The sequence below is a fragment of the Nesoenas mayeri genome (assembly GCF_963082525.1).
Source record: "Nesoenas mayeri genome assembly, chromosome: 8".
Lineage (NCBI taxonomy): Eukaryota > Metazoa > Chordata > Aves > Columbiformes > Columbidae > Nesoenas > Nesoenas mayeri.
The window spans coordinates 27,978,517-28,001,524 of NC_137554.1; the positions used below are offsets into that span (position 1 = coordinate 27,978,517).

Genomic DNA, 23,008 nt, shown 5'->3' on the forward strand with positions numbered 1-23,008 from the left:
TAGAGCTGAAGGCGGAGGAGGCGGCGGCAGCGAGCAGGGGAGGATGGCGGGGGACAGCGACCAGAGGCTGGAGGAGCAGGGGCAGCCCAGCGGCAGCGAGCCCTTCCTCATCGGGGTCAGCGGCGGCACGGCCAGCGGCAAGGTGAGCGGGGGCGCCCGGGAGAGCGGAGCGGCGGCCACATGGCAGCGTGGCGGGGCCGGGCGGCCGCCGCGCCACGTGCGCTGCCCGGGGATCGGGGGAACCGGGGCCGGGCGAACCGGAACCGGAGTCTGGCGGGTTCTCTCCCTCGCTGCCCCAGCACCGCACGCTGCCGCCTGGGGAAGGACGAGCCGGCGGAGGGAGCGGAGCCGCCGAGGCCTCTCCGGGGGCGGCGGCTGCAGGAGCTCCGGGGACACGTGGAGGGGGGGGCGCAGGCTTTATCCCCTTCCCGGCCGAGACCCGGGTCCCCTCCGCCGCTTCGCGGGGAGCAGGGCCAGGATGGAGCAGGCATCCCCCTGCAAAACCCTCCCGTGGCTTCAACAAGCGCATCCCCTCCGCCACCCCTGTCCCTTGCGGTGTCCCCAAGGGCTGCTCGCCCCGCGGCAGACCCGCAGTGTGCGTTGGGTGCGGCGCAATTATTTAATAACATTTATGCATATTTTAATTATATCGGTCGTGCATGGCAAGGGGATGCCCTTTTCTGGCCAACTTTAGGGTAGCAGGGGTGGACATTCTGCAGCGAATGCTGACTCACAGCAGCAGAACGACCTCCTGGCCGTGCCCGGGGGGGATGGTCCTTGGCAGCCGCCGGTGGGAGCGGGGCGGGGGGCGGCGGGGCCGGGGGAGCCGCTCCGGCCGCGGTGAATAATGCGGGTTTTCTCCGGGGGCCTCCTGCACCCGAACTGCAGCGAAATGCAACTCCACCAACCTTACGGCTTTTCTTTTTTGCACCTTTTTTTTCTTCAGTCATTTAATGCAGTGGCTTTTTTGGTTTAACCAGCGGTAGGTTGCTTTCTCTCCTAATAGGTAAAGATAATTGTTATTATTCTTTTTTCTTATTTAAGAGAAGTAAAACCAGAACCACACCTGATCAACCCTCCTCTGCAGAGCAGCACAGACATTCTACCTACATTTTTAAGAGGTGTTTCAGAGAGCATTAATAGATTTGGAAGTAGCAATACGGCTGAAATATTTCTTGCTAAGGAAACGGAATGTGGGCAGAAGACAGAGCCTTCTATCTCTGGGTTGATTCGTGTTTGGAGCAGGGCCTTTTTTCTCTTGAAGGATGGCATAATCCAACTGCTGTCCCTCGGCCCACGTTAACAATGTGTCTCTGTACCCTATTGATTCTTGGACCACTGTTGCTGCTGCAAGGGGGAAAAATCCAGATATAACAGGAGGGGTGGTGAGAGAGGATGCAATCTCCTCCACTGGGAACCAAAGCTGGATTGTTCCTGCAGCTCAGCTCCCAGTGACTCAAAGGCACTGGGCTTGTCTGCTCTATGTTGCGTGGGTCTACCTCTCTGTAGCTGTCCCAATAACAGTGTGTCTGGCGCTGCTGAACTGTTATGTGTCTGAACATTGTGTTTCTGGCCCGCAAGGTAAAAGGAGCAATTACAGTACAATACACCACAGTTGTTCTCAACTTCAAAGTGAAAATGCTTAGTAGCAGCAGGCAGCCTTAGAAAAAAAGTAGGGAAATGGTCCTTTCTAGCAAGGGAGATGTAGTAACTGGCTTTTCCTGTCTCTCAGCTTTGATTTCCACTCCTCCAGTGATTGTTGGCTGCTAGAAACCTCTCTGCAGTGCTGCCTATGGAAGGGAATCCAGCAGACCAGCACAAAGTTTTTTGGGAAGAGGCTGCAAGAAATTTGCTGGCAAAAAAATAAAAAATAAAGCTTGCTCAAGCAGAAGAAACGGGGAAAAAAGGACCTGGGGCTTGTGTATGCAGGCTCTCAAATGTGCATTTGATGCAGCTGCAAGGCTGGGGTGCACTGGGGCTGTCCTAGTCTGGCTAGGGACAGTGGCCTGTGCTTGGTGGTGCCGAGTGCCGCAGCACGCTCTGGGAAAGCAGCGGTGAGGCTGGTGCGGTTTGCTCAGCCAAGGGCTTGCCTACAGCTAAAATCCATGCTGGTGTGCTGGCTCTGGGTGAAAACAAAATGCTCCTGAAGGGAAAGCAAAGCAAACACCTTTCCCACTGGGAAAGCGGCAAATCCATCCCACTCGCCTTCGCACCAGTTGAGGGTTGTTGTCATAACACATCCCTTTGGCAGCACAGCAGCCCAAAGATAACGGAGGGCGCTTGCCTTCCAAGAGCCCCCACAGCTCCTCCCACGGCTGCTTTTGTTGAGTCTAAGATGGGCGAAAAAGGCTCTGTGGTCCCTGCCTGTCCCTCTTGATGTACCAGCACAGTCAGGCTGTGGAAGGAAGGGATCCTGTTTGGAGCTTGCTGCAGCTTGTCGGTGGTGCCCTGGGGAAGCTGGCATCCGAAGCGGCCAGCCTTCCCCGAAGAGCCAGGGGGAGGGTTTGGCTGGTATTTCTTACAGGCACATTCGTGAGAACTCAAATTCAAAGGCTGACTGCTGTTCCCTAGTGAGCAAATGAGGCTTGTGCAACTTTTGGTACTCAAATAGGACGGAGAAGCCTGAGTGCTCTCCCGTGTTTGGCTCTTAAAAGAACTCTGGACTGCGGTGGGTGCAAAGCCAGGGAGCTGCAGAGGTCCTGGGCCCGCTGCAATGCCGCAGCCTCTACAGGGACAGTGCCAGTCGCATGGTGGCTGGTTTGTGTCAGCTCAGCTGGGACAGTCTCTTCACAAAAGCTTGCTGGGAGGCAGCGTTTCTGCCACTGTCCTCCAAAATCCAAGCACTGTGTGGCCCAGGCAGAGCTTGCTGCTGTCTCCTGATGTGGAGGAGATGACATGGCATTAAGATCCCCTCCTGTGCCAAAGCTGGAGAGAACTGCAACCGCTTCATTTCCTCGGAGGGATTCCCAAGGCTGGTTGTAGCATTTTCTTTCAACCTATATGCTTTCAAGTGTTCTGCTAAAGCTCTTTGTTTCCTTCTTATACCCATGGTCTTTGTGCTAACAGCTTCTTCCCTCCCTCTTGCAAGAGATTCTTCACTACCAAGGACTGCAGCATGCAAGGCAGGCGGCCAGACTGGAGGAAAGTTCAACAAACTGGCTACGGGGATGAGCTTGGAAGTGCTGGGACACCTCCTTATTCAGCTTAGCTCCTGAAACCCGGCAGCTCTGCCGGCAGGGCTGCTGCGGCTCGCTCCCGGCAGCAGTGGAAGCATCTGGTGCTGGGGTGGTTGCAGGGGTGGGGAGAGCTCTTCAAACTCGGGCTGAAGCATTAATTGCTTGTCCCCACATGCTGCAAAGCGAGGTTCTGTTTGCTACCTTCCAACAGGAGGTTGTAGGAAAAGACAGATTTACAAAGGGCTGAATGCTTTTGTTGGGTGCCTGGTCCTCAGACTGGTGAGGGCTGCATATGGGTGTCACTGTGGCTCAGTGGCTATGCCGTTTAGATCTTGAGTTAGCACATAGAGCTGCAAATGTCTCTTTGAACATGCAGCCTGAGAATTTCCAGGCTGCAGAGCACAAAGATTGCAGCGTGTGTTCACCCAGGTGTATTTTGCACTGTTAATCCATTAGGCACTTCTGCTTTAAACACGAAAAACACTGAGGCGGAGCTGGCTGCCTAGTAGAGAAGGCTGGTGTCACCCAGCCAGGGTGGGACAGCCAGCACATTGGTCCCCAGGGAAGCAGCGTCCTACAGTGCATCTCACCATGGGGTGGTTCCCTCTCCACGTGGGGCTTCTTGGATGACAGAGCTCAGTCCCCTACACTAGCGCAAGGGCTATAGTCCCACACAACATCCTGGGGTATGTTGCCACCATGTCATGTCACCACCTGGATGCCAGGCAAAGAAGCTCAGGGTGAGCCATGGGAAGGGGACTGTCAGGGATTGCAGCAGTGCTGTGTTGGTTCAGTGCCGTTTCCTGGTGACGTTCATTCCATGGCTGGCAGGAGCTCTGAATCACAAGGTCTGACTCGTTAAATGCTGGTGTCAATGCGTGCTGGAGACTCGACAAACTTTCTAGTAGAACATTATTCTGTGCCAGCCCCTGATCAGAGTGATACACATGACGTTTTGACAGGTCAGCCCTTTCCTGTTGCTGATTGAATGTGTGTGTGTTCATTATGGAGCCTGCTTACCGTAGTCCTGCAGGCTCAGCCAGCTTCAGGCCATAGAGTTTATAGCAGGGGCTAGAGAAAAATATCCTGTGTCTAAAACCAGTGGATTGGGAGGGATTGTGTTAGCGGGGTTGTTTTCCTCCCCATGCATAATCTGTGCTCAGATCCTCTGTGCATGCCTGTTTATGCTCCAGCCCAGGACTGCTGATCACATGCGCGATGTCCCAGGGTGAGTGAACACAAACCTGGCTGTCCCAGCCCCGGATGGGTTAGCCTGCGGCTCGACAAGGGAAAGGCAGGAACGGTGAACCTGCCTGGGAAAGCTCTGGGTGGAGGACCAGGCTTTTGGTACGAGAATAGCAAGTTTCCAGTCCCAGTGCTGTCATATGGATGCGCTCCATTAGGAATGGAAAGGGTTGCATGGGTCATGAAATTGCTCTCTGCTGTTGCAGGCAGATATTTAATAGATGCTCTGGGACCCTTCCTAATTTGATGTCTGTTCTGTGTGTCACCCCAGTCCACCAGCCACTTCTTAATATTCTATAGTTAACCTTACAAGAGAAGACCAAAACATGAGCTGGAGAGGATGACAGCATTGCCATGACTCTTGATTTCAAGGACCCAATGGGTAAAAGTCCCCTATGATGCATGCAAAGGGCACCATGCTACAGGGGACATCAGAGAAATGCAACAATTGCAGTGGTCCCTGTTGTGATCTTCAGGAAAATCCTGCTAGGTCCCCAAACTGGAGACTGTTTTATCCACGAATGTGTGATGAAGACACCCTGGCCAGGCTCCTAAGGATGCAAAGCCACTGACAGCCCCTGCCAAGCCTGTTTGCATCCAGATCCTACAGGAAGGAGGTTGTGTCAGGTTGTGTCCACAGAGTTATAACCTCTAGCCCAGGATAGGTCCTACAAGCCAGGACAGAAGTTAATTTATTGCCCTCTGTGCCACAGTGAACCTGGGGCTGAAAGCATCAGCTGTGTCCTGCCTGGTACCTTCATGCGGTAGTAACTGCAGCACTGTTCTTCAGCTTCCTCCCTAATTCCCATCTGAAGTCATGATGTACTGGCTGATCAGAGCTACCGAAGAGGGATTGTGGGATAATCTGTATAATAATATTGGGGAATTAGTCAACTCCTGAAGAATATCTGAGCAGCTGGTTATAGGCCACAAGTGAATATGAATTAAATATGTAATGTAATTAATACATTTCAAATAAATGTCAGGAGTAGGGGTCAAAAAATCTGTTGGAGTTTCTTCCCTTGCGCACCACCTCTTTCCTTTTGGGAAAATATGCTGAAGTTCTTCACTAGGTGCCCTCTGCATTTTCCTCTGCTGACAGAATAAAGCTGTACTTCTTCCTTAAACACTGGTTATTTGTGTGCCTGGTTCAGAGGAGGGATCCTGCAAGGGGAGCTGCAGCCGCTTCTGTGCAGGATTAACATCTCGGAGCTCTCTCCTCGCTCTGCGGTGTGTGGATACCTCCCTCCCAACCATCTGTGTGTGGTGTGGGTTGGTTTGCAATTAGGAAACAGCTTTCTTGGGGAGCAGCTCCAGCACAAAGCCTGGGGGAGTGCAGCTCACTGGGTGGCAGCCAGTTTGCTCCAACCTGGGGCTGAGTTCCCCTCACTGTGGTGTGTGGCAAGTCCGGAACAATGGCAGAGGATCCAGGGCTCCCTACCTACATAGTTGGGAAGTCCTGCGTCGGTTTTGTGTGGATAATATGGGAAAGGTGTGCTTGGCAACTGTAGAGGCTCAGAGGCTGCTGCGTCCTGTCTATATTTAGTTTTAAACAAATTCCGAAGGAGGGGAATTATTTTCCTTGAGAAAGCATCCTGTTGCTGGGAGTGTGCTGCAGCTGAATCGCCATCAGCGTTTGCTTTGGGTCATGGTGAGGTATGGACAGACAATATAGGTCTGGGGAAGGGGCTGAGCAGAGGCAAGGAGCCCTGTCTTATATATTATTTTCCTGCAGATGAGGTATGTCACACAGGGCAGAGGTAGGGATGGGGCTCAAATCGCAGAATTTCTGTGTTGGGATTTATCTACAGCATCACATCATCATCTTCAAGTCATCCTCCATGTGCCTCTGCAGCCCTGGGCTTCTCAGAGAAGAAACAACTGTCATCTTCTCCTCTAGAAGAAGCAGTTATGAATGGGAAAAGGAAGGAATCTGAGCCCAGGGTGTCCCTTCACCTGAGTGCCAAATGCCTGTGTGAGCACCATGCATCCCCTGGGTTACTGTGCATCCAGGCTGGTTGCACCCTGGCACAGTACTTCACAGTCATAGTCTTGGTCTTTCTGGGCATCTGCAGGTCTCCCCAGAGCCTAACCACCATAATTTCCAGTTATTAGTGTATTTTTCACACTTCTGATTAACATCGGTCACATGTACGTGTGTCGGTTTGGGAGAAGGGGGTTTAAGCGGGGTACATGAGTCATTCATTTGGAGGGACGACTCCTGGGGCTGGGAGTTTCTGTTCCTGCTGCTCAAGGAAATTTGTAACCTTTGTGTTTCTGGTTTTTCTTCCTCTTTAACATAGGTTATTTATCCACCAAGGGGAAAAACTGCCTGCCCAGCCGTAGGAGGTATTCAGGCTGGCATCGGGGAATGCCCCCTATGAACTGTTCTTGTTTCCATCACAAATGATTGTGAGGAAAGGAAGAAACTTTCTTCACTTAGACCTCACTGAGGTTTGCTGCCCCACTAAAGCAAGCTGAATGCAGCCCTCGGGATGGTGGGACATGCCATGTCTCCTGCTGTCCCTACAGCGCTCATGCAGGTGTCACCTGTGAGCAGTGTCCTGGGCCATGCATTCTGCGGGACCAAGGTGACATCCTTGCCGCTCAGGCAGTGCAGTGCACTGGACCTGAGCTCTGTCCTGAGAGGAGAATGTCCTTGTGATTATCTTTCTCCATCGCTTCTGATATCTCTCTAAAGCCCACCAGAGAAAAGGGCAGGTTCTGTAACATCTGCCTGGATGCTTTTGTGTGGGGCACTGGCCACGCCAGAGCATTGGGTGGTAAATTCATCCAGGATACCCTCTGATCCTTGTCCTGGTCCCCTGTGGGTGAATGTACGTGTGAGCCAGAATTTATTCCAGTCTCTAGCTGCTGAGGGCTACTTTCTCCTTGGGTTTTCTGACCATCCGATATCTTGAGCTGTGGGGTATGGAACAGGAGGGGGATTTTCAGAACTGATGAGGGCTCTTTTCCCTACTTTTCCAGCATGAGTAGACCAGAGATTAGAGTGCATAAGGCAGAAGAAAGACTGGATGGAACTCTATGATGCCCTAAAATTGTTTTATTACCCATCCACATGCTGAGGTCCAAGGGGAGAATTTGAGTGCAACTGTGTGTTGCTCTCGCTGATCCAAAGCCCCCTGGGCTGGGGAAGCAGTTTCTGGTGCAGGTCTTTATGGGGCCTGCTGACCTACAGGTTGGGAATGTGTGCTGGAAGGTGATTTATTCCAAATTGCAAAAGTCCTGGGAAGTTTGATGTCCTTGGCAGCTGTGGCCAAGGCTGAACCCTGCTGTGCTGCATCTCCTTGCTGCACGGGAGAGAGAGCAAGGGAGGAAAAGTGAATGAGAGGTGCTGCGCATGCCCTGTTTTCCTGAAACCTATGGGATGCAACAGGACAAGCAACAGGACTGACACAGGCTGGGGAAGGATGTGGGGAGTGGGAAAACAGAGGAAATGGAGATTGGGCTCTGGCTTTGTGTCTGTGTGTGCCGAAGGGCGAGTGACTGGCACCGATTTGCAGTGCTTTGTTCTGGGTGGCAGCAGCTTTCTGCAGGGCAGGGATGCTGACGAAGCACAATTTGCCAGCTGCAATAGGCAGCAGAAGAAGGTGGGATGCTCAGAGAGACCCCATTCCTGACCCAAACTCCAAATTTGTGCCCAAGGACGGCTGTCGGGCAGCCCGAGCCGGCTGGTTCTGCAGCAGTGCTGTGTGCGGAGGCTCTCGGCTGGGCTGGGGCTGACTCACAGCACCGCGGTCACAGCCAAGTCAGGTCAGCCTGGCCTGGAGGGGAAGAGAACGTCTCTGGGGACAGGAATGCCGTCAAATCTTCCAGCTTCTGAGGCAAACAGCCTTGCCCTCTGGCTGCTGGGGTGAGCTCCTCTGCCAGGCGTGCCTTCCCCTCCCTGTTCCCTCGCACCACCACTGTCTTCAGCTCTGCATCTGGAGGTTGCCAGGCAGGTAGGGAGCAGATGGTTGAGCCAGCAGGAAGGTGGGAGCATGGAAAGAGCCACAGGCAGGCTGGGACAAGCAAACCTCTCTCTGCAGAGCAGAGCGCTCAGTTGAGGGAGTATTTGTGGTAACCGAGGCCAGGAGCGGCTCAGCTGTGGATCTGCAGCCAGCACAATTTGCAGGAGTTGAAGCAGCTCATTTTGGCGCCAGGAGCATCTGCTTCTCCCCGAACGGAGGATGGCGCGAGGCAGGAGCGGGGCTGACGCGTAGGGTTCCGCAGACAGCAGAGCACACCCCGCCAGCCTGACCTTGGCTTCGGCTGGCTGGGGCTGGCGTGCCGGCTGCTGGTTGGTGATGCACTTAACACCGCTGTGTTGTGCAGTGGCCAAGGACCCGTCTGGCTAAGGAGAAGGGACTGAGGCAAGCTTTGGGATTTGTCCTTCAAGCTGAGCTCTGATTCATGTCGCGATGGCGGGGTCTGGTGTGACCCTCAGCCACGGTGCTTGCTGCGGTGCCGGCAGTGACTCGGTGAGGTGCTGGTCCCTGTGCCAGCAGCGCTTATGGGGACCTTGCACCGGCAGCCGGAGCCACGTGGCTCTGCAGCTGCTGGCTTCGCAGTGCCCTTATCCTCACTGTGACAAGAGGCTCCAGGATATGAGGGTGCTGCTCCTTCCAGCTGTGGCGGAGAACCCTGATAAAGTCCCCACGCTCTCTTCGTGGTGTATTTTCATCCTGGGCTGTGTTTAGGGTTAGAAAACAGCCTGGTTCTCCCTCTCTGAGGACTCTATCAGGCCCTGCCCGTGCTATGGTGTGGTTTTTGGGCTGGACCAGGGCTTGGGGAAGCAAGGCACTGAGGCTGCCTCCCAGGGAGGAGGCTCAGCCCTGGTGCCATGGACAGCTCAGCTCCCCGGGGAGCTGCTGGGCAGGCTGGGGCTGGCCGAGGGGGCCTGGGGCTGTGGCTGAACCCAGGCAACAGCAACTGGTTTCCTGCTGCAGTTTGTGCCCAGAACGGGAGCTGTGGGCAGGCGACAGGGATGGAGGAGAGTGAGGCAGGGAGCAAGCTTAGTACTGCTTTCACATTGAAGGGCTCCATGGTGATGCCTCTGGAGCATTTTTCCTTCAGTGGCTTTGGGCTGTGCCTTTGAGGGGACCGTGAACTCTCGGCTGGAGGTCCAGCAAGGAGTGCCCCGTGCACCTAGGAATGGCTGCTACCCGGACACATCCTCCCTGTGTGCCTCAGATGTCACATACCGCTGACCTGTCTCTTCTGCTGTTCCTTTCGCAGTCCTCAGTGTGCTCCAAGATCGTCCAGCTGCTGGGGCAGAATGAGGTAGACTACCGCCAGAAGCAGGTGGTGATCGTGAGCCAAGACAGCTTCTACCGGGTCCTCACCTCGGAGCAGAAATCCAAAGCGCTCAAAGGCCAGTTCAATTTTGACCACCCAGGTGAATGCAGAATGACATCGGGGCTCTGCCACGCAGTGGGGGGTGAGGGCTGGAGAGGGACCCCCAGTTCCACCAGCAAAGAGCTGTGGGTGGCTTAGTTAAGCTCTTGTGGAGCTGGGTGCCTCCCTGGCAGGGGGCCGGGGGCCACCTGTGTCCCCTGCAGTACAACCTCTGTCTCTCTTGGGAAAGAAACTTCCTCTGGGGTGGTGTTTGTGATGAGAAAGGGCAGGTTGAACCCTCAAACTCCTTAAGACGCTCCTCTTCTCCCTGCAAAAACATCCCCCAGTTTGAAAACCTTTTTGGTGCAGCTGGGTCGGGGCCAGAGAGCTCTGGCCTGGCATAGCCCCCAGGAGCCAGCAGCTCCATGTCCCCCCTTCAAGGAGGGAACTGTCTTGTGAAGCTGCTCTGCAAACCCCTCCACTGAGGGGGCTTCACCCTGTTGCTACAACAGGGGCTTTTTGAACTATCTCTGGACTTGCTGGGGAAATTCCAGAGCTGCTGTCCCTTCATCCCCATGAGGACAATGGCCAGAGGCAGCGAGCCCTGAGCAAACAGCCTTGTCTGTCCAGCAGCTTGAGACTGAAATGCTGCTCCAGTCTCTCCGAGGGCTGGAGCCCAGGAGGAGATACTTTCCCGAGCCCAGGCTGTCAGCACCACTCTACAAGGGTGGTATAGATGTCTGCGGGCCAGATCTGGGGGTTCCGGGAACACTGGGCCTTGCTACATCCACGGGGACATACAGGGCTTTCCTGCCGAGTCTGTGCGTCTGTCCCCAGCACAGGGTGCCAGCAGGTCTGGCTTGGCTAAGCTCAGCATCTGGTGGGTGGGAGAGGTCACAAAGCTGCCTTGGGTAATGTTTCCTCTCTCCTCAGATGCCTTTGACAACGAGCTGATCGTGAAAACGCTCAAAGAGATCACGGAAGGGAAGACAGTCCAGATTCCCGTCTATGACTTTGTCTCTCACTCCAGGTCTAACAGTTGCCCCTGCCTTACTGAGCCTCTGTTAATGCCCTGCGGTGCTGCACGCAGCCCTGACAGCCCAGACCCTCTGCCCCACCGCTCCTGCCCACTCTGAGCCACCTAACGTGCCATCTGAAAGTGTCAATGCTGACTGCTCCAAACCCCTTGGTTAGGGAATCCAGGGCAGATACAGGCATGGCCTGGAAAGCTGTGCAGCTGTGCAGTTACATCCAGCAACAGGCAGATGTCAGTGGAGCGGGGCTTATGGCTCCCTCTTTCCTTCCCCCATCCACGATTCTTCTTCCCATAAACTCTGTGTCTGCAGCTTTAACAAGTGTTCCAGTCCCAAACAGTCTGGCACTGCCAGGAAAGGAGCAGGACGACAGTTCTTGCTCCTGTAACTCTTCCCTTGCATGTGTTCAGCTGTTTTTGCATGCCTGTGTTGGTCATGGATGCTGTGGCCCTGCTCTGTTGCATTGTGGTGTTAGGGGAGTGCTGCGGCTTCCCAGGGGAGCAGAGCTGGCCCTCGCAGGTCCCACAGGTCAAGCCCCATGTGTGGTCTTTCTGGGATTTATGGCTTGACACATAACCCTTGCAAGCAGCAGCTGGCCAAGGTGGGGGGAGAAGGGCTTTTGTGCTTCTTACTCTGCCGTTTGTCCTTCTGGGAAGCATACATATGCCTTGGATTCCCTCCATCACAGTGGGGTAGGTGTGCCCACTCCTCAGTCACCCCCCTGGTGCAGCAGTTATGTCCCAGGGCTGGAGCAGTGCCTAGGAGCACCGCTGTTTCCCAACCCTCCCAGCCTCTCTTGGCTTGTTTCCTCCTTCACCAGCAAATTTGACTCTCCTTCCCTCTGCCAGGAAAGAGGAGACGGTGACCGTTTACCCCGCCGACGTGGTGCTCTTCGAAGGCATCCTGGCTTTCTACAGCCAGGAGGTGCGGGATCTCTTCCGCATGAAGCTCTTCGTGGACACAGATGCAGACACCCGGCTGTCCCGCAGAGGTGAGGCCTGAACACGCCTTGTGCAGCAGGGACAGAAATGTCACTTAACTGATCTGGGCAGCTGGTCGCAGAGGCAGGTGACGGTGACCAGAGCAGAATGGGAACCGGTGCAAAGCTGTGCTGCTGCTGCTAGCAATGAGCCAGGGAGCTTTTTCTTCTGATGCAGAGCATCACACAGGGCAGCTTATGTCAGTGGAAAGCACCCTGCTTTATGTTTCTTAGGATTCAGTGGGGGCTTTGCTGCCTTGTCTGTGATTCCTCCTTTGATGCGTGCGACAGTGTGAGTGCTGAGTGTGCTGTGTCCTCGCGTGGCCCAGTGACACCAGCCCTGTGCCATCAGCTGAACGGCAGCAGGGGAGGGTGCAATGGGTAAGGCAAAACATGGTGACAGTTTCAGTCAGAAGGCAGCACCTGGTGGATCTGCTCAGCACCTGGGGGTGGGTGTGCTCTGAGGGTGACATTTGGGTGTGAGGGCATCTATTGGGGATGATGCAGACAGGGAGTCTGGTTGTACATCTTGGTCTGTGCAAGCACAGCCAGCACAGCGTGAAGCCTCTTTGTGGTATTTGGCACAAATTTGGCCCTGAAAATGTGAATATCCCTCTCTAGGACTCCTCCTGTCCAGCTGGCCTGGCTGTGGATTGCCAGCTGCCATAGGAGGGACTCTGCAGGGTCTGCATGGCTTGAGGTGCCTTTCATTTCCAAGCAGCTTTTAGGAGTGGTGTCACTGATGTAGCACCTGAGTGTCCTGGATGGCTAAGAAAGCATTTGCAGACTCTTGGGGCAGAATTCAGTTGTGTCTGAACTGTCCCTACCCCTGCCTGTATCCAACAGCCTCCACAGGGTGTCCAGGGATGCAGAAGATGACTTGGAGGAGAGGTCCTGCCCAGACCTCTGTGCCATGATGAGAGGAGCTTGTCTCAGTGTGTCAATACGCACAGGAGTGTTCCACTCTGCAATGGAACTGGTCTTGCCCGCCCTCCACTGCTGGGATGTCATCAGTGCTGATTAAAAGCTCCTTTTTACGCGTCCTTCTTGACCCTGCCTGCTGCTCTTGCATGACTCATCTAGGGAGGTGACAGCAGAGTCACTGCAGGGAGACGCATTAGCAGGTCACAGATGCGCATTTGCTAGATCCTGCAATGTGAGCCTTATCCCTTAAGCAGACTGTACTGTGCAGGAACTTGAGTTCACACCCAGACTGGGGTTAACACACCTTTTTGGCAGTGCCCCTTATCAGCTCTCTGAAGGCACGGCATTGCCTTATACATTTGCAGTGCCAGATGACCGTGTGTGCATCCCAATCATACTCTGGCGTGTGTGCTTCAGTAATTTGGATTTGGTACAGAACTGTGAGCTTCAGAACTGGTTGAGATCCCGTTGACTAAGAGCTGAGATCATCCAGCTGCTGACCACAATTCAGAGCTAAACCTTGTTGTGCTGCAGCTGTTGGACGGGGTCCTGAGCCACATGGGCCCAGGCCATTCTTGGGGTATTTCTTCCACCCACCATCAATCACTAAAGCCTTGCAAAGTGACAGCTGGACTGGTTGAGGTGCCGGTGTCTCCTAGTTAGGGCAACTCATCAGCCTCCTGATAGGGACCTGACTCCTTAAGTTGCACCAGGGGAGGTTTAGTTTGGATATTAGGAAAAAAATTATTCCTGGAAAGGGCTGTTGGGCATTGGAACAGGCTGCCCAGGGCAGTGGTGGAGTCACCATCCCTGGAGGGGTTGAACAGACATGCAGAGACCTGTTGTTAGGGACATGGTTTAGTGCCAGTGTTGGGTTAATGGTTGGACTCAATCTTGAGTGTCTCTTCCAACCAGAACTATTCTGTGATTTGGCAGACTCCTGGCCTGCCATCAGCAGGTGGTAAGGACCACTGCAGCAGCAAATCTGTTTACTGTATGTCTCCCTGGCATTTCTGGGAAAGGAGAGCCTGTGTGTGAGGTGCTGAAGGTATAGTTATGTCCCTGGAATATAGCTGGAGGCAGCTTGTAGCCAAAGTCAGGATCTTGCATTGTGACATGGCCCTGAGTGATCTTGCTCTCCCAGAAGTCCTGAAGAGTTGCAGCAATGGCCTTTTCAGCTGGGCAGCAGTGGGAGATGAGGTTCCTGGAAATGTAGCTGACAGCTCTGTTAATCAGTAGTGCTGGGGTTCGGTACGTGCAACTCACACTGTCCTCATTGCCGCACCTCTCCCAAAAAAAACGCTGCTACCAGAGCACAAGGGACAAGGTCTGTCTAGTGCCTCCAACAGCCTGATCCGTGTGATTCTGGCTGAGGTTGCTCACTACTCTGTCATAGAATCATAGAATAGAATCATAGAATGCTAGGGATTGGAAGGGACCTCGAAAGATCATCTAGTCCAATCCCCCTGCCGGAGCAGCTTCTGCAGAACAGTGACTAGGTCAGGTGCCATGTGCGTGTTTCAGGCCTGATTTGAGTGATGTCTGCCTGCTGGGTCTGGATGGGTGCCGGTCTGTCCTTGGGACACTTGCCTGACCTGCAAGTAGAGGGTGATACCTCCAGATAGGGTGCGTGGTCTTAGCCTGGGTTGCTGGGACGTGGTACAAGGCATTAAGTGCTTGACTTGTTTTTGGGTGTGGGGTGATTGCCCTGTGAGCGAGCAGGAGAGTTTTGCCCCATCAGGGCCAGTCCTCCAGCCTGGGCACTCGCCCTGTGCATCTTGCAGGCTTCCCACACGCCATCCCAGGCTGAGTGTGCTGTAAATACACCCTTGCTGTAGAGCAGCCAACAAACAGGGTGTGGGACCTGGGAAACAAAAGTCTCTCTGTGTCCCCTTTTTAAAATTTTCCTTGCCTGTTTTTTCTGTATTGTTTGGGCTGGGTCTTGCTCCCACTCTCTGGAGAAGGCATGGAGCTGGCTAGAGGAGGCTGGGCTGGGTGAGCCATTCCTGGAGCAGGCAGGGAGCTGGCACGCATCCTGCTGCCAGCTCTTTTCTTCCCCCATCACCTCCCCTGCATGGAGCTGCGAAAGGGCACGTGGTGAAGCTGCTGGTCGAGGGCAAGAGTCACTGGGACGGTGCCAAACCACTGCTGGGAGAACCGTGCTGTCCCCTCCCGGCAAGCACATGGGCATTGTCTGGCAGTGCTGTGGATCGGCTCTGCTTGGCACATGGAGAAGGCTCGCTCTGAGCCCGCTGCCAGGCACTGGTGTGCTGCGGAGAAGCCAGCCAGCCCCCTGGGGAGAGCCGAGAGCTGTCTGCTTGGCCATGGGGCTGTTCTTGGCTCTTAGCCCTGTATCGAATTCCTGCTGGACTGGGGCATTTGTCCACACTGAAGTGGCTTCAGAGCAGAGATGGCAACGACCCAAATACCTCGTGCAAATAGGGTGTGAGGCTCGAACGGCAGAACAAGGAGGAGGCTGGCTTGTTCTCCTGGCTTCCTCCTGAGCTGGTTTCCTCCAGGCACCCCTGGTTGTGGGAGCCTGTACCACCTGCCTGTCCCGCTCAGCTGAGGACAGCACAAGAATCACAGAACAGTTTGGGTTGGAAAGGACCTTCAAAGCTCACCCAGTGCCACCCCTGCCATGAGCAGGGACATCTTCGCCAGCTCAGGTTGCTCAGAGCCCCATCCAGCCTGGCCTGGGATGTCCTCAGGGATGGTTCATCCACCACCTCTCTGGACAACCTGGGCCAGTGTTTCACCACCCTCAGTGTAAAAAATGTCTTCCTCATGTCCAACCTGAATCTCCCCTCCTTTGTTTTAAAGCCATCACCCCTTGTCCTGTTGCAACAGGGCCTGCTAAAAAGTCTGTCCCAATTTTTGCTATTGGCCCTTTTAAAGTGCGAAAAGGCCACAACAAAGTGTCCCTGGAACCTTTTCCAGGCTGAAGCCTGGCAGAGCTGGGCAGGTGGGTGAGTTTTACTCTCATCACCTCTGCAGACCTGACTTAAACTGCACCTTAATATGTGTATGGGTGAACCCCGCTGCTTTATGCAGGGACAGGAGTTGGACTCTGATCCTTGTGGGTCCCTTCCAACTAAGGACATTCTATGATTCTATGATTTTTCTGTTCTTTGGGCACCTCTGCACTGGGATAACTGGGAGAATACGCCATCCTTGGGGCAAGGCAGAGTGACAGGAGGGACACAAGGGCTGATGCAGTCAGGACTGAGGTGGCACTGATTACAGCTTGCAGAGCTGAGGATGGAGGGAGGCCAAGAAAAGCCCTTGGTCAGGTCAGCCAGCCCTTGGCTACTGGGAAAGCGGATTAAAAGCATGTAGCTGGGCTGGGGTGTGCTCATACATGTGGGCAGCAACTTCCAGGAACAGAGACCTCAGGGAAAATACCCAGTGGCTGGCCAAAGCCTGTACTGAAGTGAAGGAGGATGGAATGATTAATGTCTTGGCTCCTGACTGTGCTTTGACATCTTCTCCGCAGTGCTACGAGACATCAGCGAGCGAGGCAGGGACCTCGAGCAAATCTTATCTCAGTACATCACCTTTGTCAAGCCTGCCTTCGAGGAGTTCTGTTTGCCAGTAAGTAAGGGGCGTGACACCCACAGGAGTCTGCCAAAAATGTCCCATACCCTTCCCAGGTGCTCAGACAGGAGCCTTTTGTGCCCCAGAGCTCAGGTCAGCCTTGCCCTGCCTTGCTCCCTCCATGCGGGCACTGCCAAAATGGGGATGCAGGGCAAGATGGAGAGTATTTATACAGCCACTGCCTTCCTGGTGAGATCACCCTCCCCAATGGGAAGGCTGACACAGCAAGATAAACCCCTCCCTGCATAGGGCCTGGCAAACCAACACCTGCAGCTCAGCAGATACCAGCCTGGGAGGGAAGATCCTTGGCTGCATCTAGCCAGGGAAGGGGAGATCCCTGTCCCCAGGTGGTGTCCCCTGTGTCTGCCTCCTGTTTTGGGCTGTCCTGCCTGCCCTATTCACCCTGCTGCTCCTGGCTTCTTGCTGGCTGCATGCTTGGGAAAGCAGAGGAGCTTCTTCCTTTGCTGTGTGCTGTGGCATGTGGCCTTTTGGGTCACACGTCCTGGCTGGTGAGGTCAAAATGTGGAGCACACAGGGTGGCAAGGTCTGCCTGGGGAAAGGAAAGAGATTTTGGGAGCCAAGGCATGACTCCCTAGCAGACAGGGACTCTGCATGCTGCTGCAGTCCTGCAGAACTTGCAGGTGAAATACCGCATTTGCAGGACATCAAACATCTCTCCTGGTCCTTGTGGAGAGGAGGCTGCTCCTTGGTTCTCAAGGCTTTTCAAGCAAATATAAGACATTTCTTCTTATTCTGGAAGAACTGAGCCAGAAGAGTCCACTTTGGGAACTGCTGGCCAGCAGCACAGGCAGGAGTTGAACTTGTTTCCAGCTTCAGGCCCTGGCCACAGAAACATCTCTGTGCCTGCCGGTGGCCAGCTCTGCCCCTTCCCATAGGAGGGGCTGATATTTTTCTGTGCTGCAAGATAATTTTTCTGGCTTGTGGGCAGCACACTTTTCCCTGTCTCACTCAGATGTGGCTGTGGGAACCAAGGTCCAATTCCACTGTAATCCCAGAAAGGTCCAGCTTGGTACCTCCCCTCCTTGCAAGTCCCCAGCAAGGTAAATCCACAGCTTTACAAAGCAGCGGATGCTGCATCAGTCTCTTCTGTTGAAGAGTCTGTAGGAGGATGAAATATAAAACAAGAAGGGTGGAAAACAACTGCTTTGTCCCTACCCACTGGCTTTGCAGTGGTCTGCTCCCACTTCCAAGCTGGTAGTGGGCTCAGCTGCAAAGCAGTTGCATTCGGATGTTGAACAGGCTCAGCACCCACTGTTGCTGTTACTCGACTCCTAAACCAGCTCTGGGCCAGCTGGTTCAGCAATGGTCCAGCATGTCCTGGTGATTTTTGATATGGCTGGAAGCACCTGGAGGTGTCAGATGATGCCATTTGCCCAGCGGGCTCCTTGTTTACCATGGTAGACCTTGGCTGTCAGGAAACTGATGAACTGTAAAAGCTGACACAAAATACAGGGCAGGAAACTGAGACTGGCACCTGCAGGTGAAAATAGGTCAGACTGATGTCCCAAATCAGAGGTTTTCTGCAAACAATGCTAGTAGAAAATTCTCCCCCCATCCCAAGCAGATCAGTGGCTGTGCCCCACATGTCCGCACGGCCCTTGCTCTTGTACCGAGCCTGGCTGGATTCAGGGGGGAGCTTGTTCCCAAAAGCATCAGCTGCTGGAGTCTTGCAGTCATGAGGCTTTTAAATTTCAGATTTTGTTAAGATGCCTCTTACTGGAATCTGTATGAGCTTGTTAGAATGGAGTCAAGGTGCAAAGTGTGGCCCTTGAAACGCAGAGCAGAAAACAGGAGCACCCAAAGTGTATTATCACTAATGTCCTACCTCCCAGCGGGTGTGAGTTTGGCAAGGGGAGGGGAAGGACCTTCCCCAGGAAGCAGGGACAGTGCCCTAGCCTGGTTTCTCTCCACTTTCCCTGTAACGCAGTGCTTTCTCTCCTCCCAGACCAAGAAGTATGCCGACGTGATCATTCCCAGGGGAGCAGATAATGAAGGTGAGTGGAACCAGACCTTGTCATTATGTGCTGGCAGCCAGCTTTGTGCTGTTGCGGCAGAGTTAGGTAGGAGGTAGTAGGACCTGCCACAGAGGTGACTCAGGCCACTGCCACCCAAGAGAATGTTATTCCCACACGAGCTGAGATGAGCCTCTCCCCTTTCCTCCCGCCTGGAGCATTAGTGAGTGGGAGTTTGTGCTCCTCTGAACAAGCCTGGGAGCCCATCTATGTGAAGTGCCTCCAGGAAAACACCCACTTCAACCCACACAAAGGGAAATGTGCTTCTCCAAGGCCAGATGTGCAGCTGGGACAAACACCTGTCTGGAATCAGCCTGACCATACAGGCTTGAGTGCTGAGCTCAGAGGGATGAAGTGCCAGTGGGGCAGCTCCTGCAGCTCCCCACCATGTGAGAGGAGGGGATAGGAGCAGTGGAGACAGCTGCGGGTCATCAGCTCTCGCTTCCCTCTAGTTTCTTTACCTAGGGGAGGCTTAGATTAGATATTAGGAAAAAACTTCTTCACAGAAAGGGCTGTCGGGCATTGCAAAAGGCTGCCCAGGGCAGTGGTGGAGTCACCATCCCTGGAGAGGTTTAAAAGACACATAGATGAGGTTCTTAGGGACATGGTTTAGTGCCTCAGCTGGGTTAATGGTTGGGCTAGATGATCTTGAGCGTCTCTTCCAAGCAAAATGATTCTATGATTCTATTCTACTCGCAATGATCCTAATGCATCTCTCCCCCCTTGTCTTTCCCTCCCTTTTTGCTCACAGTGGCCATAAACCTGATAGTGCAGCACATCCAGGACATTCTTAACGGAGGACTCAGCAAACGCCAGAGCAATGGCTACCTGAACGGCTACACTCCTCCCCGCCAGCGGCAGCCCTCAGAGTCCAGCAGCCGGCCTCACTGACCCCGGGCGGCAGGCGTGAGGCTGGGGACGGAGGGCACTCGGGGCCCTGCCACTGCCCCTCTGTACATACTGTCCGTTCATTCCCCCCTTATCTATTTAAGAAACCAGACGGAGACGAATGCCTTTAATTTTTGTATGTTGGAAATGCCGAAATGAGAAGCAGCCGGCTGCTTGGGAGCCTGGACCGCCCACAGCTCCTGGCCTTGCTCAATAACTCCTCCAGCACGGAACCAGCTATAAATCTCTATAAATATAGAATTGCTCTATTTTTGTGTAAATGCAGAATAATGTAAAATTACTTGCCATAAGGTATCTGCCAGGCTTGGTGTTGCTGGGAGGGGGCTGGGAAGAGGGTCTGGGGAGATGAGGTTGTCAGGATCCTCACCTCAAAGGCGGAAAGGAAAGAAGAACATTTAACATCTGCTTTAGTGTTATATCCTGGTGGTCTCCATCCCAGGGTAGGTTTTTGGGCTCTGGTGGAGGTGGCGGCTTGACTGACATGGATTTTGTGACTGGGCTGGTGTTGCCTCTTCCTGGCATTGCTGTTCATGTCTGAGCAGCCTGGTTTTGGCTGGCAGACACCACGCAATGCCCCTGGGAGTTGGGAGAGCGATGTGTAACACCTCCCCCACCTGCCTCTGCACCTCCAGGTCCCAGTCCCTCAACAGCATCGCTTTCTGTGTCTGACACCCCCCCACAGGTGTGGGTCTGCAGTTGCACCCTCTAGCAAGGCCCTGGGAAGTGATCATATAAACATGGCACGGTGTGTCTTTAGCAGTCTCACTGCCTGGCTTGGGTGGGGACAGCACGTGGGTACCTTCAGCCCCTGTAGAGCTTGGTGGTCACACATGTGGTGGGACTCCTAGGCAAGCCTTGGGCTCAACCCCAAGGCCAGAGGTTGGCTTGCAGAAGGTCAGAGGTACGTCTCACATGTAAAAATTTTGCTCTTGGATGGGAGAATGGTTAAGGGAGAACCAGCCTCTCCTGAAAGAAAGGGGCAAGGGATGATGAAAGGCAGTTGCTGAGCAACCTGAGGACGGAGACAGCAGTGCGTAGTGGTTCCTGGGTTCTCTAACATCCCCATATGGGACATCTGCAGGTCCTAGCTGGATGCCCAGGAGTCCTCTGCTGCCCTTTTTCAGAGATGTTCTTGCCTGGCCTGTGTCCCTTTCATTGTGTCCTGGTGGAGGACGTTACCCCTGCAGTTTGTTGGCCCCAAGGCTGCTCAAGGGGTGCCCTCCCTTACTGAGGGTGAGAATTGGTCTCTCCTAACCTCATAGTGCTGTAACAGCCATGTCCCAGGAGAGTCTGGTGGGGTTGTCCTGCAGGTCTGGGGATGCCTGGAGAGCAAGGTGGGGCAATTGGGCTGGGGCAGGGGCTTGGTGTGAACCATGGAAGATCCTTAGGCCCATACTGCTGGGATGACTGCGACACTGAAAAAACCCTGTTTCACAGGCATCCCATAAAGCCTGGAGCAGGGACCCTTAGCCGCCTTCTCTTCAATTTTCACTTGTTGCAGAGTATTGGTTTTGCTCTGCATGGGTAAAAGCTTAAGACCTTAGAAACTCAATGCTCCATCACTCGCCAGCCCCATGTGAACTTTGATTTTTAACAGAGAGCACAAGAAAGGAAACACCTCCCCCAGTGACAGTTGGTGGAGCAAACTCATTCCCTCCTGATCTGTGATGGGGACACATGGCAGCCCTCTATGGCGCTCCCTGTCTGCAGATGCTCCCCAAGGTATGTCAGCTTTGCCATAATTGAGAGAGGGCACTGGTTAATTCTAGGTACAGCCATAGGGACCGAAGCCCTGCAGAACTGGTGAGGCTTCTTAGGGCTTAAGCAGCTAAGAGCTCTAAAGATAAAGTACTGGCCTCCTCTCCCCTATAAATAGAGACAGAACAAACGGACAGTGGTGGTTCTTGTCCCCTTCTTGGTGCTGCATGTTGGATGCCTTCTCAGTGTAGAAGCAGGCTTGGCCAATGTTGTCTTAGTTCTTCAAGTCCCTGAGCTAGGCTGTGAGATGTGTCCCTGTCCCTTCTCATGGGGACACACAGCAAACCAGCCCATTAAGTTTCACCTTAGGCATAGCTTAAGTGCTAAAGGTCACCTGAGGTCAAACGGTCACCTGAGGTCAAACGGTCACCTGAGGTCAAAAGGTCACCTGAGGTACAAAAGGTCACCTGAGGACAAAAGGTCACCTGAGGTCAAAAGGTCGCCCGAGGTCAAAAGGTCACTATAGGTCAAAAGGACAGTATAGGTCAAAAGGTCACCTGAGGTAAAAAGGTCACCAAAGGTCAAAGGTCACCCGAGGTCAAAAAGGTCACTATAGGTCAAAAGGTCACCTGAGGTCAAAAGGTCACCCGAGGTACAAAATGTCACTATAGGTCAAAGGTCACCAAAGGTCAAAAGGTCACCCGAGGTCAAAAGATCACTATAAGTCAAAAGGTCACCTGAGTTCAAAAGGTCACTCGAGGTCAAAAGGTCACCATAGGTCAAAAGGTCATCTGAGGTCAAAATGTCACTATAGGTCAAAAGGTCACTATAGGTCAAAAGGTCATCTGAGGTCAAAAGGTCACCATAGGTCAAAAGGTCACTATAGGTCAAAAGGTCACCTGAGGTCAGATGCCAGGATGGCACCCAAGATGCCTTTTGTGTCCCTCGAACTCAACGAGACCCCAGGATCGTCTGACAGGTGCAAGGCAGGCTTCCTGAATTACACAACGCAGACAAGGGCTGGAGCTGCCCTGCCCGGCACACGCTGGCATCGCACTGTGAAGTTCCCTGGGCCCTTTATGCGTGCCAAGGGGACTGTTATGGGACGGCCCTTTCCCCTATCACAACTTGACCCCCCTCCCTGCAATTCCCAGCCCCTTCCCAGCCCTTGTGCCTCCACTCAGCTTTCAGAGGGCCAAGGGACCGAATCCTGATGGTTGTTCTGCAGTGGACACCAATCGTGCAAGAAGAAGGTTCCACTTACACAGCAAGAGTTACTTGCATATTTAACTCGCTCACTTAAGACATTAAGTTTTGAAAAGCAGTCAATAAATCACCCCTAGCAGAACACTAGAACAAATTTGCTGTTATTTCAGCCTAAAGATTGTAATACTGGGGATTCAGTTAGAAAAACAAAAAGGTGGTTTGCACAGGTAAGAAAACATTTTTTTCCAAATCCCAGGGGAAAATTCTGCTTTTGTCATCCGCGAAATTATGAGTCAGTGTCACAGAATCATAGAATCATTTTGGTTGGAAGAGACCCTCAGGATCATTGAGTCCAGCCATAACCTAACTCTAGCACTAAACCATGTCCCTAAGAACCTCATCCAAACACCTTTTAAACCCCTCCGGGATTGGTGACTCCACCACATCCCTGACAGCCTGTTCCAACGCCTGACAACCCTTTCCTGGAAGGAATTGTTTCCAATTGTTCCAAATCTAAACCTCCCCTGGCACAACTTGAGGCCATTTCCTCGTGTCCTATCACTTGCTATTTGGGAGAAGAGACCAACACTCTCCATGCTACAACCTCCTTTCAGGTAGTTGCAGACAGCGATAAGGTCTCCCCTCAGCCTTCTGTTCTCCAGGCTGAACAGCCCCAGTTCCCTCAGCTGCTCCTATGTGTATATTACAGAGCAGCAGCAGCGATGCATTCAGTGGAGAAAGGTCTGCCTGGCATAACTGTCATCTTTCACTTTTCAAAGATGGACAAAATACCAGAGCACATCTTCAGAGCATCATCGCATCAAACAGACTGTAGCCTGTCATTTTAGGAAAAAACATGGCATTTGTCAC

At 53.5% G+C, this 23,008-nt stretch overlaps 1 protein-coding gene across 1 annotated transcript; it reads left to right on the top strand.

Annotated features, from left to right (window-relative positions):
• On the top strand, positions 1-19,360 carry UCK2 (uridine-cytidine kinase 2). Its single transcript, XM_080348750.1, has 7 exons — positions 1-142; positions 9,660-9,819; positions 10,692-10,788; positions 11,641-11,783; positions 16,192-16,289; positions 18,259-18,307; positions 19,077-19,360. Exons 1-7 carry the CDS (start codon positions 44-46, stop codon positions 19,214-19,216), a joined length of 786 nt encoding a protein of 261 aa, XP_080204876.1. The 5' UTR covers positions 1-43; the 3' UTR covers positions 19,217-19,360.
• Positions 19,361-23,008: the final 3,648 nt, after the last annotated feature.

Coding starts and splice junctions, on each gene's coding strand:
- UCK2 (XM_080348750.1), top strand. CDS start 44: ATGGCGGGGGACAGCGACCAGAGGCTGGAGGAGCAGGGGCAGCCCAGC. Junction 9,820..10,691: donor GTTCAATTTTGACCACCCAG/GTGAATGCAGAA, acceptor CTCTCTCCTCAG/ATGCCTTTGACAACGAGCTG. Junction 10,789..11,640: donor GACTTTGTCTCTCACTCCAG/GTCTAACAGTTG, acceptor TCCCTCTGCCAG/GAAAGAGGAGACGGTGACCG.